At 45.4% G+C, this 18,520-nt stretch overlaps 1 protein-coding gene across 1 annotated transcript in view; it reads right to left on the reverse strand.

Annotated features, from left to right (window-relative positions):
- Positions 1–1,907: 1,907 nt before the first annotated feature.
- The window catches only part of LOC129383402 (uncharacterized), a 67,400-nt gene continuing 50,787 nt past the window's right edge, over positions 1,908–18,520 (reverse strand). Inside the window, exon 6 of the mRNA XM_055067963.1 lies at positions 1,908–1,979. Coding sequence (XP_054923938.1) covers positions 1,908–1,979 — 72 coding nt within the window. The remainder of the gene's footprint in view (positions 1,980–18,520) is intronic.

Below are 18,520 nucleotides of genomic sequence, written 5' to 3' on the forward strand. Positions count from 1 at the left end.
TGACGCAGCCATCGCGTCACAGTGAGGAGGAGCTTTGAGGAGGTCCTCAGGGTCTTGCCCGCGTGGCACACACGAACACACGAACTGAGGTGAAAATCTGCAAACCGATATCTCAGAACGCAGTTGAGATATCGTGCAGTCGACGAAGGTAGAATATTAGGGAGGGGGAGAGCAGAGGGTGATAAAGTTAGGAAATTCGCAGGCGCAAGTTGGAATCAGCTGTCGAAACGCGGTCACGCGAGAAGAATTCTGCCAAATGGAGTTGCGTAGGATTGCGACAGCCTGCAAGTTTCCAGTGCAAGCATGCCCGCTTACTGCAATAAAAAAAAGTTCATTATTCGATTTTAATTATTTGGCGGCTCACGGGGACAATGATTATCCAACTTTGTGCCCCCTGGCCCCATATAACTTATGCGTACAAGCGGATTTCTCTAACCTCCCAGTGCCTAATTTTAAGAAATACACGAAGCTTAATTTTGATCGCCCTGTATATTGTATAAGACTACGCCACAGTTAAGCGATGCTTTATACTTTTGCTATTTTACATTACTGCTTTTCTTCTCGTTTAGGAAGTCAAATAAATAAATAAATAAATAAATAAATAAATAAATAAATAAATAAATAAATAAATAAATAAATAAATAAATAAATAAATAAATTAATAAATAAATAAATAAATAAATAAATAAATAAGTAAATAAATAAATAAATGAACAGGCTATGGTCCGGCGGACAGCCTGTTTAGTTTCTGAGCCTCGTCTGATGACCGCGATCAAACGTGCGTTCCAGTAGGCCGTCGTTGGCTGCGACGACAGATGCGGATGCCAGCAGAAAGCGGGCTTTCTCGCATAGCCTCTAGGCGAGCAGGTGGAGCGAAAGCAAACGCAAGCTAGTACGAGAAGGCAACAGCGGCGGCACTTAGGCGGTCCTGCTCGACAAGAGGCGGGTGGGAAGTGGGGGGGGGGGGGGGGGGGGGCATCATCCAGCTACAAGCGCGTCGGGTGCCGTCTCCTGTTTCCCAGAGACGACCTACGGGTGGTCCCATCGAATTACGATATCTCCCCTATTGAGCGGATCGACGTGGCCGTTGTTTTTCTTGTGTGGGCGAAGTTGTTGCTATACGTAAACAATGACATCCATTCTTCCATTCATTCGCCGTGCTCATTTATTTATTGAACTGCAATATATCGCGTCGCAAGCCGTGCGCACCACACACACACAAAGAATCATGATCTATGTTGATCATTTGTAAGTTATGACACGTGTTTCTTCTCCTTAACGATCTGAACTTTTCTGCAAATACAAACGTGCATTTCCGGATTCATGGTACTGTTTAGCAAAGACCCTGTGGAGCTCTTTTACCTGAGGGACATAGAATCACCTAGCGCAAGACAGAGGTAATTTGAGATCGCAGGGAGAGGCCTCCGTCCTGGCAGTGGACATTAAAAAAAAAGGGGGGGGGGCTGATGATGAGGATGATGATGGAATAGAACGGCCGAGTTCTGGTTACAGTAGACTGAATATATACGACTGGTAAACATGCTTCTAGAGGTTTGTATCCTTAATGATCTGAAACGACGGAAATCGAACGTGCAGACATCAAAGGTTTCTTCCACCGGGCAAATAGAATACATGCCAAACTTCGACCCCATCGAGAGAGATAAAAAAAAAAGCCCGCCCAAAAATTTTGAAGCTGCTTCCTCTTTATTATTCGGTGATTTTATTTCGCACGACGCATGCACGAAAGAGAATGCGCCTTGAATTGGTCTTCTCGTCTTACAAGCATTACAGGTTTTTTTTTATCGATAGGGCGGCATGCAGTTCTAGCCTCTTTATTTCAAATTTTCTTCTTAACCCACGCTATGTCTCTCAGAAGAATATAGAAACACAGAATGAAGATCCCTTTGCTAGCAGAGCATGGAGGAGTTCTTGAGCAGCACAGGAAGGTACTCGGCAGAGGAGCGCTTCTGAAGACGAACCTGTACACGCGACGCATGCGCTTGGAGCTCGATAAGTAAAAACAGGATAAAAACTTGACTAGGAGAGATAATAATAAAGGCGCGACAATGACAGAGGAACTGAGAGACACTCACAATGTGATACACGTGGAAGTTGCAAGCTGTGGCATGACCCAACGTGATATGCTGTAGAAACTGAAGTTACAAAGGTTTATAAACGTTCTACAGACGTATTTACTTTCAAATGGACATTAGAGCAAAAAAATCACTGCCCAAGCACTCCTTACAGATGATTAACCAGCAAAACTGAAACGTGCCGCCCCGGTGTTAATCACTGGGTTAATCCCGACGGTTTATTAAACGACTGCTTAAGAGGCTGTCGGAATCCTCGGTAAGCAGTTGCCGCTTGCGCTCGGCTGCACGAGCCTGTTCTTGTGTCTGGGCTGCAGCATCAGTACGGTGTAGACGAGCGCGTTCCCGATTCCGTTCGCGGCGTTGCTGATCGAAAGCTGCCTGCTCCTCAGGAGTACGTATTACGCGTGGCCTACCCATTTCGGAGCCGGAGAGAAACTGCTGCACGCGCGCTCGGCTGCGAAGGAGAGCAACAACGTCACTAGTGGCGCAGCCAATCGCGCGCCTCTCTTCTTTTTTCGCGCATGCGCATGAAGTTGCGCCGGAGGAGTTTTAGGCGTACACGCGACAGACGGACGGACGGACGAATTGGGTAGCCACAAACAACTTCACTGTAATTGAGCCAAGATAAATCGATAGATTATTCGTGTAAAAGTATATCATCGTCTTTGGCGTGTCAGTGCATGGAGTTGTGGTGCAGAAAACTGCCACCGAAGGTCTCGCCTGCTGCTCTTCTATTTCGTTCACCCACGCCACAATGGGCGAGTTGATGTAATTCCCACGTGACCTACGTCTGTGCGACTCTCTGAATTAGCCAGTACTGACGTCACAGGGAAGTTACCGTAGTTCACAAGAGGTAGCGCCACTCTGATCTTCCATTTTCGTCATTTTCTCGCTTACAAAATTTCTGTACGCTCTATGGATGACGAACTCATTATTGTAGAAGCTTAACTTTCCACTTGGCTTCACTTAATATTTTCCTTTAGAGTCACTTTAAATATTTCCGTACCATCGTGTGGCGGCTGTCCTATCTACATTTCCTTAAGAGGAAGCTTTAACTCGGGCCCAGCTGCGATGCCGTCTATTCAGATACATATAACATGAAGAAACGCTTTCCTGAGTTAACCACTGGGCGAATTTTAATAAAATTTATTGGTTGTGAGAGAGAAATTTAAATTCTAGTGAATGTATGAAGCAGAATTTCGATTTTATGCCTGAATCTTTAAAGAGTATTTTAAAATTTAGTGTATCCGCAAAAAATAAAACACAGAAACACGAAGTTTACAGATCCATAACTCTGCACCACAAACAGATATCACAGTTCTGTCAACTGCATCCGCTAGAGCATCGAAATTGTAAAATTTTGATGCCTCAATTGGTATCTTATATGAATTTGTCATATTATTTACAAGGGTTTTCTAAAAGTCATATTCACATGAGAACGGTGCATGTACTGCAGAGCGGTGTTTAATGCATCACTTTTATCCTGTTCAGATGTACTATTAAATATAATTTACAGAATTGGGATTGCTGAGTTATCGACTTGTAAACGTGATATATTCGTTTTCTGAAATTTTGTACCTTTCGATAATACTTATAAGAACATTCACGGCCTAAATCGATAATCCAGTTCCAGCAGTCACTATATTTTAACGTTTACTTTTAAATAGAATAAACCTCATCAAAGTTGGTGCAGTGATTGCTGAGAAAAGCAATTTCTCCTTTTCATTCGTAATAATTAGGAACTCCCAGAGATAGAGCTTCCTCTTTAAGTTGCTCTAGAAAAGGAATTTCAAGTTAAGCCAGCAAATTAATGCTCCTGCGATAGCAATACGGCCACTCTAAATGCGAAAGAAGGCTTTGTTAGAGCCAGCAAAAAGGCAAGAATGAAAAACGGCTCGCGACAGCACCGGGAAGTTCTCGCACTATAGCTTGGCGAGACGTCATTCTGTTTCACACACTCTTACAATAAAGGTCGCTGTCCTCACTACCCAGTTGACGCACTATTTATTACCTTGATAAATAAAAAAAATGCGGTTGGTATACGTAGACTTCGTGACATTACAGACTAAACAAGCTGTTTGCTGTTACTAATCGGTTTCAGCTACCAATTCCAACGTAATTAGCATCACTACATGCAAAATTTCTAGCCTATAACGCGTATATCAGACCAGCACTGGCGTACTCCCGAGGTTGTCTGCAGAGTGTATTCCAGAGCTATAATAAGTTGCAGTTTCGCCCGCAGGGGCGAAGCATTGAGAGGTATAGCAAAGTTTAGGCAACCAAACGAAGTATAAAGTACGCAGTTTTATCGGCCATGTAAATTGCCCTAAACATTCGCTAAATGATTAAATTTCCAAATTCCCGCACAGGCAAAAAAGAACACAGTTCATGCACAGTGATGCTCGCACAGGCGAACAAGGACCATGAACACTCGCTGTTACAACACTAGAGTGACTATAAGAGCGCTGGACTTGGGGAGCAAACGCGCCCGGTTGGCGCTCGCTTAAACGCGTGTTCAGCACTTGAAATTACTCGACCTCCAACACTAAGCGTGCGGTAAGACAACGCACGTGAAGCGACCAGCCATGTCTGTTCAGGTGTCAGCCTACCTCTCTAGATAGTTACTATGGTCAGCAGCAGTTTCCCTTCCTTTCCTGTTTTTTTATTAAATGAGTAAGCCTGTCTATGCTTACCGCACGAGAAAATCGGCCATCCGTCCGTCCCGTAAGACGACCGCTTTCGAGACAGCACCCGGAGCAGCGACTGAATTGACCTTCGTGCTGCATCTCGCGTCAGCGCCAACGAAGCCGCAAGAAAGCAGTGCTGACGGAGCCTTCAGCCCACGCCTCACTCTGCCACTTTCGCAGATCGCTTTCAAGATACGGGACCGCGCGTCTATCTTCAACGCTAAGTATAAGCGGCGAAAACACAGAGCGCGAAGCTATCAGCAGTCGCCACTCTTTGTCGGCATCGCAAATCACCTTTCAAGGATTACTACTACGCGGCGGTGCCATACGAAGCCGCCACCTGAGTACGTTTGGTCACGATTCATAACGGTTCGACGCCGATGGATAAGGCGCTAAAGAGCGATAACGGCTGATAATGAGCGGCGTACCTAGCACCGCCACCTGCAGTACATTGCTTGCGTCATCAATGCTCCTTGCGCGGCCGTCTGCACCAGTTCGCGTCGCCACGATGCTGTCGTTTGTACTGGCCGGATCAAGTTTCATAACGTTGATAATGACACCAGGATGCGTGGAGATGAGAAAGTGGCGCAACGCTTACACATACTTATACAATTTCCAGATGAGTTTTTGCGTGAACTTTTTTCTACTACATATTTTAGTTAGCGACCAATTACTGCTGCACCAAACCTCGCCCAGGCTTTGCACCCGCCGCAGATTACGTCAGAGACAGGGCGCGCGGCCCGCGTATGCGCTCATCCACGCTGAAAGTCACGAGCAGTCACGGCCGGGGTAGAAAAGGAGAGGCGCGTGCAAAAACTGAACGCATACAACCGTAAGCAAAGTAGAATAAGTGCTAGCGGTTGCACAATTCACGATGCTTTCTGGAATGACACCTTTCGAGTAGTGTACTACTAACACGTGTCTTAGTTTTAGTTCTACCACTCGCGCTTAAGTTTGCGCGGGTTATACAGGCTATCGCAAAAGTACAGAGGCCAGCGCTGTTGTTGTTGTAGAGTAGTGCCAGCTCTCTGTACATGTTGTAACTAAGGGCGCTGAACTTTTGTAGTAGCGAAGTGTCAGTGAACACAGTGACCACTACTCATTTCACTACTACTACTACTGCTACTACTACTACTACTACTACTACTACTACTACTACTACTACTACTACTACTACTACTACTACACTGCTACTACTGCTGCTGCTACTGTTATACTACTACTACTACTACTACTACTACTACTACTACTACTACTACTACTACTACTACTACTACTACTAACTTTACTACTGCTCACGAGGACAGGAACACGCCGTCAGGGAAGGTGGTGGTCGTCAGGCTTTTAAGACAGAACTGTACATTGTGTCACACCAGAATCCGCGAGGGCCTCGACAGAGACGGGGGGGGGGGATGCTTTTAGCGAACGACGGCAGTCTGCCCCCATCATCTGTCTCCACGGTGGGCAAGCTTTACTCTACACACGGAAGCGCGCGAACGCCAATTTGCTCCCGCACAAATGACTGCTGGTCACGCGAACTGACACTTTTCTTCGGATAGGAAAATCACTCTGCGTGCCCTGTTTGTAGGTCGCCGTAACGACGGGCTGGATACATTGAGCAAAGAGTTTGCTTGCTGCAAGGCGCGAGGAAAGAATTATGAGGTCAGGAGGTCCTTAAGAGGAAGCCCTTTAGCTCGGGGCTCCCGTCTAAATGCGTCGCGCTACCGAGAAATCGTTTATTCTCGACAACCACCGCACCAAATTTGGTAAACCCGCTGTATATAAACAGAAAGGATAAAATCTAATTTGTGTAGGAACCAACTATTTCATTTAGCTCGTCAATTTTTTTAACAAAGTTCTTGAAAATTGCCAAATGAAAAAAAAAAGCGGAAGTGTGGAGTTCACAACTTTCTAAGACTGCAATGGAAAACGATATCGCAATTCTGTAAACTGCACCTAATAAGATGTCTAAAGTACGCAAAATTGATGTACTGCACAATGCTCCGAAGTATACCAACAGTCTGTGAGTACGACTTTTGCAAAACCCGTGTAAGTATTCTGGCAAGTTCTGTTAAGCTGTTAATTCAACATCGAAAATATTCCGGTTTAGGTGCTCTAATGCAGGTATTTTGCAACATCTGTTTTTGTGCAGAGTTACAGATTGGTAAACTTTGTGCTTCTATTTTGTTTTAAGCTTGCCGATTTTCCTCAATTCTTGGAAAAAGATCCAGGCCCTAAATAAAAATTTCACTTATTCAGGTCCCTAGAAGGCAACTTTCCTCTCAAGAGCAACAAATTCTGTTCAAAGAGGTCGGCGGGCTGTCTGATGAAAACATTTCTGCGTTTTTCATGAATTTGAATACGCGGCATTGGAGTTGACATGGACATAAAGCTTCCTCTTAAGAAGAATCTTTACCTCAGGATAAAGAGAGAGGAACGTCTCTCTCTCTCTAATATGAATGCGTGGACACGGAAAGAATTCATTGTCCGGTATCCGCTGCACAGTATTTGATCAGATTTGTTGTACTTAACAGAAAATGTTGAAACGTATGGGCTGTATGGGAGCAGATATTCAATTTATACAACCAATAAAAAATTCTTGGTAATTGCGAAATTGCTAAACATTCTCAGCAATATAAAGCGTCTAACAGTTTGGTGCACTGCATATGGTAAAACGTCCAACACGGTAAAAATTGGTATCTTATATACACCAATATGTTTTGCACCATTCTTCAAAAAACTAGGACTTACAGAGCCATCGTAAATACTGTAACAATTTCACGTAAAGCGTAAACTGATGTATCACACTTTTTCTCATTTTAGGTGCTCCAATGGATGCAATTTACAGCACATCCGTTTGTGGTGCATCGTTACATATCAGTCAACCTTGCACTTAAGTTTTTGTGAAAGCTGAAGATTTACGGCAATTTTCGTACAAACAAAAAAGAAGAGAAAAGAACTTTGAAGCTCCAAATCAAAGTTACGCATTCCAGAATTCAGATTTCTCCCCTGAATGCAACAAATTATATTAGAATTGGCATTGCGGTTCTCGAACGAGAGAATTTCGGCGCTTCACGTGTACCTGAACAGGGGAGACGGATTTGGCCCCGAACTTCCTTTTGAACTTCCTTTTGAACGCTTTTTCTAACTAATCATAGAATGACGTCGCTATTAAATTACGTCGCCTCCCGAATCTCCTGCTTAAAAATTTTTTTCGAGTCCTTCAAGCGCATGTGAAGTTGGACGTAGTTATCGGATCGATCGCCGGCTTTTTTGTCTCCACCGGCGCGCTGTAGGCTACACAGGGGAGACGGCAAGCGTGTGCCATGGAGGAATGCTCCGCTGACCCCGCCCAAAGGTTGAACGCGAGATAACGCGAGATTAACGCGAGATTAACGAGAGATTAACGCGAGGCAGATCACGGCAGCACCCCGTGGACGACATGGCATCTAAGCGAAGAATTTAATATCGGATGCCGCGTGCAGCAGATGCAGCACGTGCACCTGTCGTGTTTATACAGGCAGCGCGAAATATAACATAGATATTTTTTTTTTTTTACTTTCAGAGATCGCATACGTATATCTGTCTTTTTTGTCATTTATTTAACTCAAATGACCAATCGTTGCATTACTGAGAATGTTCTCGGTGATCACGAGATCAACCAACAACTGTGGTACAACAGCTGTTGCGGGTCAAGCTCCTAGCGATCTCGCTGCGCGACGAGATGGCAGAAGCGAGAGCGAGCGATTTTTTTTTCACTGCTTTTCAGGTGACATTCTAAATTCCCTGCTTCACACAGTGCGACAATATTTGGCTCACACGTTCACGGGAGCCTCATTAACAGATCGGCAAAGCTTTATTACCATGTTTAAAGAGTGTTTTATGGCCCCCTTATACTGTAGAATTTGTCCAGTCTCCTGCCCGACCCACGTTGAGGGGAATGGGATCGAAAGGAAAATGCGAAAGGTAGGGAGTTCAGGCAAAGTACGTTTAATAGACAATCCCCCAGAGGTTGTATGGGCCACTAACGTCTAGGCTCTACATCTACATCCACATATATAGATGCGTGCAGCATTCCAGGTCTTCTTATGAGGCACGCCAGCGCCTCATAAAGGGGAGGGTGGATCAGTATCAGCCAAGAGAAACGCAAGCTTCAAAGTTCTCCCACAGGGCAAGTGCTGTCCCCAAGGTGCTTTTCAGAGCAGGTCGCTGACCCCTGCCACAGTTATCTCGGAGGCTCAGCAACCCGGCTGATCCTGGAGATAGCAACAGCTTGCATTACGATTAAATTATAAACCAGTTTGAATTCAGGGGTTCTAGTACGTTCCAGAACCACATGAGCTGATTATGAAACACGCCGTAGTGAGGTGAACTCCGGGTTCATTTTGATCACCTGAGGTTCTCTGATGTGTAACCAATTCACCGGCACGCGAGCGTTGTTACATTCAGCCCGCCGTGGGAATGCGGCCTACGAGGCTGGGACCGAACCCGCTACCTCGAGCTCAGCGGCGCAGTGCCAAGGCGACTGGGCTACCGCGCTCAGTGAAATGACACAGCTGTTACTTTTATTTTGTGTGTGTGCCGTTCTTCTCTTTGCATTCGCGCAGTAATTCCTAAAGAAACAGTAGTATTTGGATACCTATATTTCTCTTCATTCTGATTAATGGCAAAGCATTCTGTCTCTGACAGTGCAAGGCTCTGGTAGTGCGAGCACAAAAAAGTAACGAGAAGCTAAAGAAGGAAATGAATATAAAGTACTAATATCGAAAAAGAACCAAGAAATATGCATATAGTGAACGTAGGAAAGTAAACGGAAATAAAATGAGAATTGAGAAATAAAAGAGCGAGCCAGCCTGCTTCTCTGAAAACCGTTGCCGGTTGTTCTTTTTCTTCTTTATTGCTCTTTTGGGCCTACATTTCAGTTATATCTCAGCCGAAACGACCGTCACTGCAGATGGCAGAGGGAAAAGTGCAACGATGGGGGTTGGGCGGGGAGAACCCAGGGGTCTTTGCAAGTGCTGCTTCTGCTGCGGTAAGCGTCGTCTGCTGAATTATGGGTCTTCGACGCCATGTACGAAACTGCAGCGGTGGGGAGAATGGTGGCCATAATCTTGCTTCCCCTCGTCTGCAGCAGACGACACACAAATACTTGCAGACGTGAGGCGATCCCCGTCAAGCGAGGTTTTCTTATCGCGTTACATTTGGGGTCGCTGCGGCCACGATCCTCTAAAAGACCCGTTCACTCTGTTCTCTGCATACCCTCGTCAAGTGCATACAGCCTTGCCTTTTGTGCTACGCTGGAGGATAAGACACGAAAAAAAGCATGACCCGACAAAAGGGACGTCTCGAGTATTGTACGTGAGTGACTTGAGAACAATGAATTGTTATCGTCTCTGGCTCGTGGGCTGAGATGACCGTTTTCACAGCGCCGCTTTGATCTGAATGGTTCCCTTCCGGGAACCTCTGTACCTGTCGTGGCTGAAAAAGGAAGATCTGGTTTCCGAGAATCTGCATCCCATAGGTTATTTTTCAGCGAACAATTGCATTGTACGTAGGAAATGAATGGAAGGTATACGAGAGATATTAAGTGGCAGCTGTGCTTATTAATTTCGCGTAAGGGATACAATATCAAAAAGTGAAAGGTCGTAGATCCCTGGGGTAGTTCTACGAAGCAGTACGGCAAATCCAGTTTAAAGCCTTTAGCGGCCGTCCTAGTTATAACGTCCAGCCGTGCTCTGCAACAGCCTTAGTGGAAGTGAATCGCTGTACATCCGTTGCTGCCGCCAGCGCTCGCCGGATTTGGTTGCGCGTAGATAAACCTGCTGCAGTTTCTGAAAAGAGATATTGACTCAGCAACCACAAGGTCAACGACTGGCATGAGCAGCTTCACCGTAAGTAACCCAATCACATCACCCCGAGACGTTAGTCCCATGACCTGGCACCCCAGTCATACAGCCGAACGAATGTTTACACGACCAATGATCGAGATTGGCCTTCACTGGAAACACCACTATGCCCTGGCATTCACGATACGCATTTGCGCAATGATACGTGCATTGTGTCATACTGAAGAGAAAACGAAACGGTGTCCTCATCGCAGAAGTGCTCGCGAAAGCGCTAAAAGCCACTGGGACAATCGAAAGATCCTATTGCTCCACCCAGCAGGAAGCCGCATTGCCGACAAGGCTCGTGCTTCGACACGCATATGCACTTGGGGTTCGGGCCGCAGGCCGCATTGCACAGGAACTCGTATCCTCCTGTTCTGGCACCACAAATCTAATTATGAGAAGGTATCACCGCAGCAGTCAGCGTAGTGTTGGAGGATAACGCGACAAGCTGAGTCCTTCGCCTGGAACGAGTTGAGCGTTGCCATTGTTGAGTACGGTGGCTATCGCGCCACAGCGCTTTGCCAGCGGCACTTGGTGGTGTTGTTTGTTTATTAGAAAGTTCTAGCGTACCGCGCGTAAATCTTTTTTCGTAGGCTGTAAACTAGCGCGTCCAAAATTTGTATTCGCAGAACGTCCGGAACTTTGTGGGTTACGCTCAAACCTTATTGTAGGACCTTTTTTTCCTATTAAATGTATTTAAGGAGACGTTGGTACCTATGTGTGGCGCTGGCTACTCCTCTTCTGTTACGTGGTAGTTATCGTCAGAATGTTCTTACAATCGCAAAACTAGACTAATAAACACATGAACGAACATTCCCGTACTAAGCCGCAGTACTGCAACATAAATAAATGTTCGCGCAGCAGAGAAGTCCACACAGCGTAAATACTCGCAAAACCGAAGTGTTCACACGCAACACATAAGTTCACACGCTGTATATGTTCGCAAAACCAAGATGTTCACACAGCAGATGCCGGGCATTTGCGAATTAGCTCCCTCTTGAATGCCGTACTCTAAATACAACAAATACAAATGCTACATGAACACGAAGACACAATGAACGTGTAGATAAGGGTGCCCGTTAATAATAACAATCTGATCAATAAATTTTGTATGTCTTCGCACAAATTTTGGAGGAATAAAAAATGTCACAAAAATACTGAGGTACGCGCCCAGCGATGCTTTCTCCTCCTTCGTCCCATTCCCCGTAGAGAAGCATGAACGTGAATATATGCTGGCTAATAACTCTGCTTTTCCTGACGATGCCAAAACTGACAAAAGACGCCCCCAACCGTTGCCCCGAAAGTACTTTCATTTCTACGTACTAGATGGCGTCACATTATTCGACGTTGGATATTCGTTTACCATGCGGAATGCTTTACCAAAGATCTCATCGCGAATATGCGTATAACGTAGTCGTAGCTGATTTGCTTGCATCCATCCTAATAGCCGAAGCCCTGTAAGAAATCTACCGAGTCTTTCTTTCATGGCCTCCATTTCTCTAAGTGAGCTTTTACATGGGGTCACGTTTGCTTTGTTTTTACGAGCGATAAGAGCTTGCGTAAGCTGAGAAGTACGCGTTTGCGGGAAGAGTCCCGAAACCCCTCTGCTCGAGCCTTCAGGGTCACATGAGAAGGAACCTTTTGTATGAATGAAGTTTGACCTTCAGTTCATATGTGCATTCCGTAGATTTCTTTTTTTTTCGTGTTCATTCTCCCTTCGTTTAATGACAACCGAAATGAGGACATCCGTTTACTCATACCTCTCTATCTTCGAAGGGCAGGAGTGGGAAGCTCGGCGGAAGAGAAACAAATTTGTAATTATATGTTGCCACTACTCGGAATATCCGATTATTCGCCCGACAGGGGAGAAAAAGAAAGGCGCTCTTCATCTTGCTAAGAGACTTCCGCGGAAGTTCGCTACACAAACCGTCGATTGGGGCCCAGCGGAGTCGGTACTCGGTCCGCTCGATCTCTAGCGCGCAAGCATCGAACGGTGGGTTGAGCGTGAATTCTTAATGCCTTCAACTTCATGCCCCTTCCCCCTCTCCTCATCACAAAGATCGGGCTTCGAACACTCCCCCCTGCGTGATTTATTGCACACGATCTCTTTCTCTGGTACAGTATGCTTCTAAACTATTGTTTCCGGCGAACCTGCTATGCGGGTTTCGTTCCTCACTCTTTGTCATTCAGTATCACTTTTTTTTTCTTTCCTTACAGACCAAAGCATGGGGTGGAGACGACGTGTTGAGCAACTCGAGTTTTTCGAACGTTTGAACGAGTTCGGAGTTTGATGTACACTCGCTGCTGAGCCTAGTCGATAATAATTCTCCTTCGGAGCAGAGAGATCTTTGCTGTATTGTTGCTGCGATGGAGAACATGCTCGGGTGTTTCAACACGCAGTTTTTAGATACACATGTTCAGGTGCTTGACGCTGAGAGGGGTCTCTAGCTCGGGGAAAACTCTTGACACAACCTTCTTAGCCGTCCTGCTCAGTTATGTACTCATTACTGCAAGTACGTCAATACTGACGGCTGCCGCATGGCATCGCTATTAAGCAAAAAAGAATGCCGTTTCGATTTTGTGGAGTTTACTCTAACAACGGTCATGCAGCAAATAATCTTCGATTTGTTGAACTCGATAAATCACATCATAATCTCTTCAGCGTTTGCTTAAGAAGAAGCTTTGGCTCAGGACCAAGTTAGATATTGCTCTACATGAAATACACAGAAATGCTTTTATGAAAAAAAAAAAAAAAAACATGCAACAGACCAACCTAAATGAAAATTGTTGTATTTGAGAGACAGAGTTGAATTCTAGTGTCTCTACGAAGCAGAATACTGATTTATGGTTTGCAATGCCTGACTAATATTGCTGAAAACTAGTAGGCTGAAAAAAATTGAAGCACGACAAATCCGTGAGTATGCACCAAAAATGGGAATCGCCAGTTATGTAAACTTCATCTGTTAAGCATCTCAAGCGGACGACTTTAATTTATGAATGTCTCCTATTAGAATACCTGGGAATGGAGAAGTTGTTTTTGTCGGCAACTACTGCACCGAATCTGATGAGGCCTGCCGCATTTGAAAAAGAGACTAATTACTGTAGGAAGCAGATCTTTTACTAATTGCACCTACTTGTTATAGAAAATTGGTGCAAATTTCAAAACCTAAAGAAAATCCCGAACAAACCCATGTATCAAGTTTGTAATTCTGTAACTCCGCAATAAAAAAAAATGACATCACAATTCTGTAAGCCACACCTAATAATGCATCTAAAGTGTACAGAACTAATGTTATCATGCACCACCCTGCAATTGACCACTGACTTGTTAGGACTTTTGAAAAGCTCTTCAAAACATTGCAAGGATTTCCACATGTTTAGTGCATTAATCAATCATGCGCACATACCGTAATGATTCGTGGTTTTTGTCCATTTTTGATAAGTTTTCCTCCCCCGGCAGGATTCCACAATATACTTCCAGCGTTCAGTGTCCCTGTGCTTTGAATTATCGATTACCTCAGTGTTATTACGTAATCTGCTAGCCTCCTGGTTAGCACAGATGGTAGAGGGAGTGCCCCATCTGGTTATATGGCCGCACCAGTACAAATATTGCGATGCGTTTTGTAGTGATAGCAATTACACTCTAAGAAAATTTTGCACGCTTTGAGTCGTATCTTGCCACACAAGAATAAACGTCATTTGTCATGTCCGCATTTCCTTTCTTTAACGTTGCGAGCCCGGTACTTCCCAGTAACGAACGGCATGCGCGTTATCAGCATGACATAGCATTGCCGACAGGAAAGTGGCGGGCGCGGCGTTTTCAAGAGAGGAAACGCAAGTAAAGCAGATGACGATTATTGTTGTGTGGCAGATATACAGCCCAAAGGGTGTAACCTTTTTTTAGGGTGTATGAGGAAACCCCAGGCGAATTTTAGCCATCGTCGTGATCTTCCGTATAAAGGTCGAACGCGATAAGAATCAGCGGCCCGGTGTGCCGTAGGTTGGGGTTGCGAACGCAAGCGCATAGGAGGCAGAGCAGTGAAGAATGGAGGCTTGATGAGTGCCGTCATACAGCGCAGGCCGGTGATGGAGGTTCCGTGATTGAGCGCGCGTCTCCTCCTCCAAGTAAGTCCGTGGCTGCACGCGGCTGTCCGCGCGTCTGAGCACATACGCAACATGCCCGGCTCCACGCCCCATATATTGGAGCTAATCGGCGATGGGTGCGAAGGCTAAGCGTGCGACCAGATGGCTGTTGGCGTCGTGTGCGTTGTGATCTCGCGCGCCTTTTCGGAGGTGGCGCAAAAGCAACTTTCAGAGAAGCGTTCAAATAAGAGGCAGCACGAAGCGCTCGCAAGCGGCTTACGGTGCTCTTCATATAACGGTGTTGTTACGCCAGGTAGTATTGTTTTATTTTGAGGGAAAACGTGGTGCCGGTGGACGCATTATCTGCGTGATCGAACAATAACTGGTGACATTGAACGTACACATATAATGTCCGTTCATAACTACCCCTAGCGCATGAAATAGCGCGCGCCACTCAGTGATTTGTTAGATTTTACTCATTGCTTTTATGTCTTTGGGCTGCCGAATCCTTAGGCCAATGGGTGCCACCGGATGCTCCGGCTTCTGTGGGACGCAACATTGAGCGACATTGAGCGTATTGGTATTCTGTTATGCGCAAGGAAACAATAAATCACGATATAAAAAGCTCCGCAATGTCTGCTTACAGACCTAAATATATTCGGATAAGTATCGTATTTCTCTGTACATACATCTTTTGATTCTTCCTTTGACAAATGTCCTCAAAATTCGCCTTGGACACCATGACGTCACTGCGTCGATGTCCACAGTGCGTAACCGCCTGACCATGCGTTTGCATTTCAGCATAGCTTGTGAGCTACGCACTGCTTAAACGTAAACATCGCATGAGATCAAGGTTGAGACCTGTGCGGTGAGATCGCACGTTGTTTAGGATGAAAATAACGGTTCGCACCACATTTGGGTGTGTGCCATTGGCGTTTCTGCTTCAGTAAAAATACAGTGAGTTCGCTGGATCCTAATATTTTTTTTATTTCCTCATGCAACTGCTCGCCGAATGAGACCGCACACTGAATTGCAGCCTGTTCTTCAGTGGCGCCTCCCTCGGAATCGCAATGTTCATCCGTAGATGAATGACGACGCTATCGCCGCATGCTATGTCTTGTGCTGCAGGACAGCAAATCTGCGGAATCTGTGGTGCAAAATAGGGAAGGACGGCTGCAGTATAGCTGTGTGGTAAAGGGCCAAAGAATCTGTTGAAAAGACATAATTTCTGGATCGGCAACTTTTTTTTGAGGTTTGATGGTTTGTTAGCACGAACCATGGGTAACCATGGGTGATAAAGGCAGCAGAAAGGTAATAGTAACGAGCCGGGGGGACACCAATCGCCCACCACTTTAAAAAGGGAATACTCGAAAAAATTCATTAATCCACCCATCCACCCGTCCATCCATCCATCCATCCATCCATCCATCCATCCATCCATCCATCCATCCATCCATCCATCCATCCATCCATCCATCCATCCATCCATCCATCCATCCATCAATCAATCAATCAATCCCTCCATCCATCCATCCATCCATCCATCCATCCATCCATCCATCCATCCATCCATCCATCCACCAAGGAGTTTAGGAATGGATTTGAACCGAAAGGTCATTCGCGACTATGGGGATTTGTAGCTCACTTGTTGTGTGTCTTAATCCGCCGTTTCCCTTTTCATTTGTAGCCAGTACATCGCTCGCCCCCGTTTCCTTAAACTTCAGGGAGTGGGCGGAAAGACGCGCGCCGAAACTCTCCACACCGCGGTGGGGACGAGGCACGCGCGCGCCGTAAGTAAAGGCTCACCGCCCAAAGACCTACCGAACGCGTAACGGGAGAAACGCGAGGCGTCTTGGGGCGATCCAATTACAGGGAGAGCGCGCGTCGCTAATCCAGTTTGGCCCCGGACGCGGTTTCCCTGAAGACCGTTTCGGGGTCCGATAGTGCGCACGTGGTGGCGCACGAGCGTCCGATGCGCTGCAAGTATGCCGTGCCTGGCGCTTAGTATCTTGCTTGTTTGCCTGCTTTCTTTCTTTCCCCTTTCCTTCTTTCCTTTATTTCTTATTTCTTTGTTTTCCTCATTTCCTTTCTTTCCTCATTCCCTTCTTTCGTTATTTTCTCTCCGCTTTCCTTCTTTCTTCCCTCTTTTATTTATTTCCTCCTTTCTTTCTATTTTCCTCCTTCCACTTTCTTTCCTCCTTTTCTTCCTTCTAGCTATCTTTACTCCTTCTCTCCTATTTCCTTCTTTCCATCATTTATTTTTACCTCCTTGCCCTCTTTCTTCCTTCCTTTCTGTCCCCTTTGCCTTTTTATTTCTTTCCTCCTTTCCTCAATTCCTTATTTATTTCCTCCTTTCCTTATTTTCTTCCTTATTTCAATTTCTTTCCTATTTCCTTCGTTCCATCTTTATTTCCCCATTTCCATCTTCCTTTCTTTCTTTCTTCGCTACCTTCTTTCTTTATTTCCTCCTATCTTTTCCTCATTTTCTTTTTTCCTTTCTTTCATCATTTCCTACTTCCTTTCCTACTTTCTCTCTTTCTTTCGTCCTCTCTTTCTTTCCTCCTTTCATTCCTTCCCACTTTCTTTCCACCTTTCCCCTGTCTTCCTTGCTGCCTTTCCTTCCTTCTTCCTTTCGTGTCTCCCCATTTTCTTCTTTCTTTCTTTCCTCCCTACCTTCTTTCTTTATTTCCTTTCTTTCTTTCCTCATTTCCTTCTTTCTTTTTTCTTCTTTCGCTCTTTGCTTTCTCCTTTCCGTTCTTTCCTCTTTTCCTCCTTTCTTTTTTCAGTCCTTCACTTCCTCCTTTCCATCTTGCTTTCTGTTTTGCTCCTCTTTCTTTCCGCCTTCCTTTCTTTCCTTCCTTCTTTCTTTCAGCCGTTCCTTCCATCCTCTTTCCTTCCTTCCTGCCTCCATGATTTTGCTTCATCCGTAATTTCTTCTTTCATTCTTGCTTCCTTTATTTGTTCTGCGTCTCCTTGCTTCCTTCTATTTTTTTTATTTCATCATTGGTTATTTTCTTCCTTCCTGTCTTTCGTTTCTCCTCTTTCTGCCTTTTTTTCCATCCGTACCTTCCATCTTTTAATGGGGCCTTAATTTCACCCTTTATTTTTCTTTGTTTCTTTTATTCTTTCCTTCAAGGGCAGCGCTGGTACCATTTGAAAGGCTTCAAGTATGCGTCTTGTTAGCAACGAGTGCACAACTACATGAAAACATTATAAGGCCTATATAGATGGAACGGTTCATTAGGCAGCCTACGTGCTGCGAGGCTGCATACATAGAGGCATCTTGTGGCCAGTTGCCTGCTCCTAAATGCTCACGCACTACGGGATGTTCGCCGTGGGAAGGACGGTCCACATACGCTGCTGTATCCGTGGCACGGCGCTGGCTAACACTCCTATAGCTAGGCTTATACACGTACACAAATATCCAAGGAGCGTGTGGCAGCCTAAATGGTAAAGCGCGGCACGTGCGATGCGGAAGATGTCGGTGCGGCTCCCCACCTGCGACAAGCTGCCTTTTGGTCCTCTGCCGTTTAACTTTTCCTTTTTCATTTAGACATATAATTTCTGCTATGCTTCCTCTGGCTTCGTTATCAGTTTTTTTTCTCATGCTGTCGTAATTAACCAAAACATCAAGCCACTAGGATGAACTTGTTCGTCATGCCCCAGTAGCTTTTCAACCGAGTTCTTATCACCTGATGGTGCATTATGACATATAATAATTCCTTCGTTGTTTAAATGCAACAGCACTGTCGCACCAATAAGCCTGTCC

The sequence above is a fragment of the Dermacentor andersoni genome, chromosome 8, assembly GCF_023375885.2.
Source record: "Dermacentor andersoni chromosome 8, qqDerAnde1_hic_scaffold, whole genome shotgun sequence".
Taxonomy (NCBI): Eukaryota; Metazoa; Arthropoda; class Arachnida; order Ixodida; family Ixodidae; genus Dermacentor; species Dermacentor andersoni.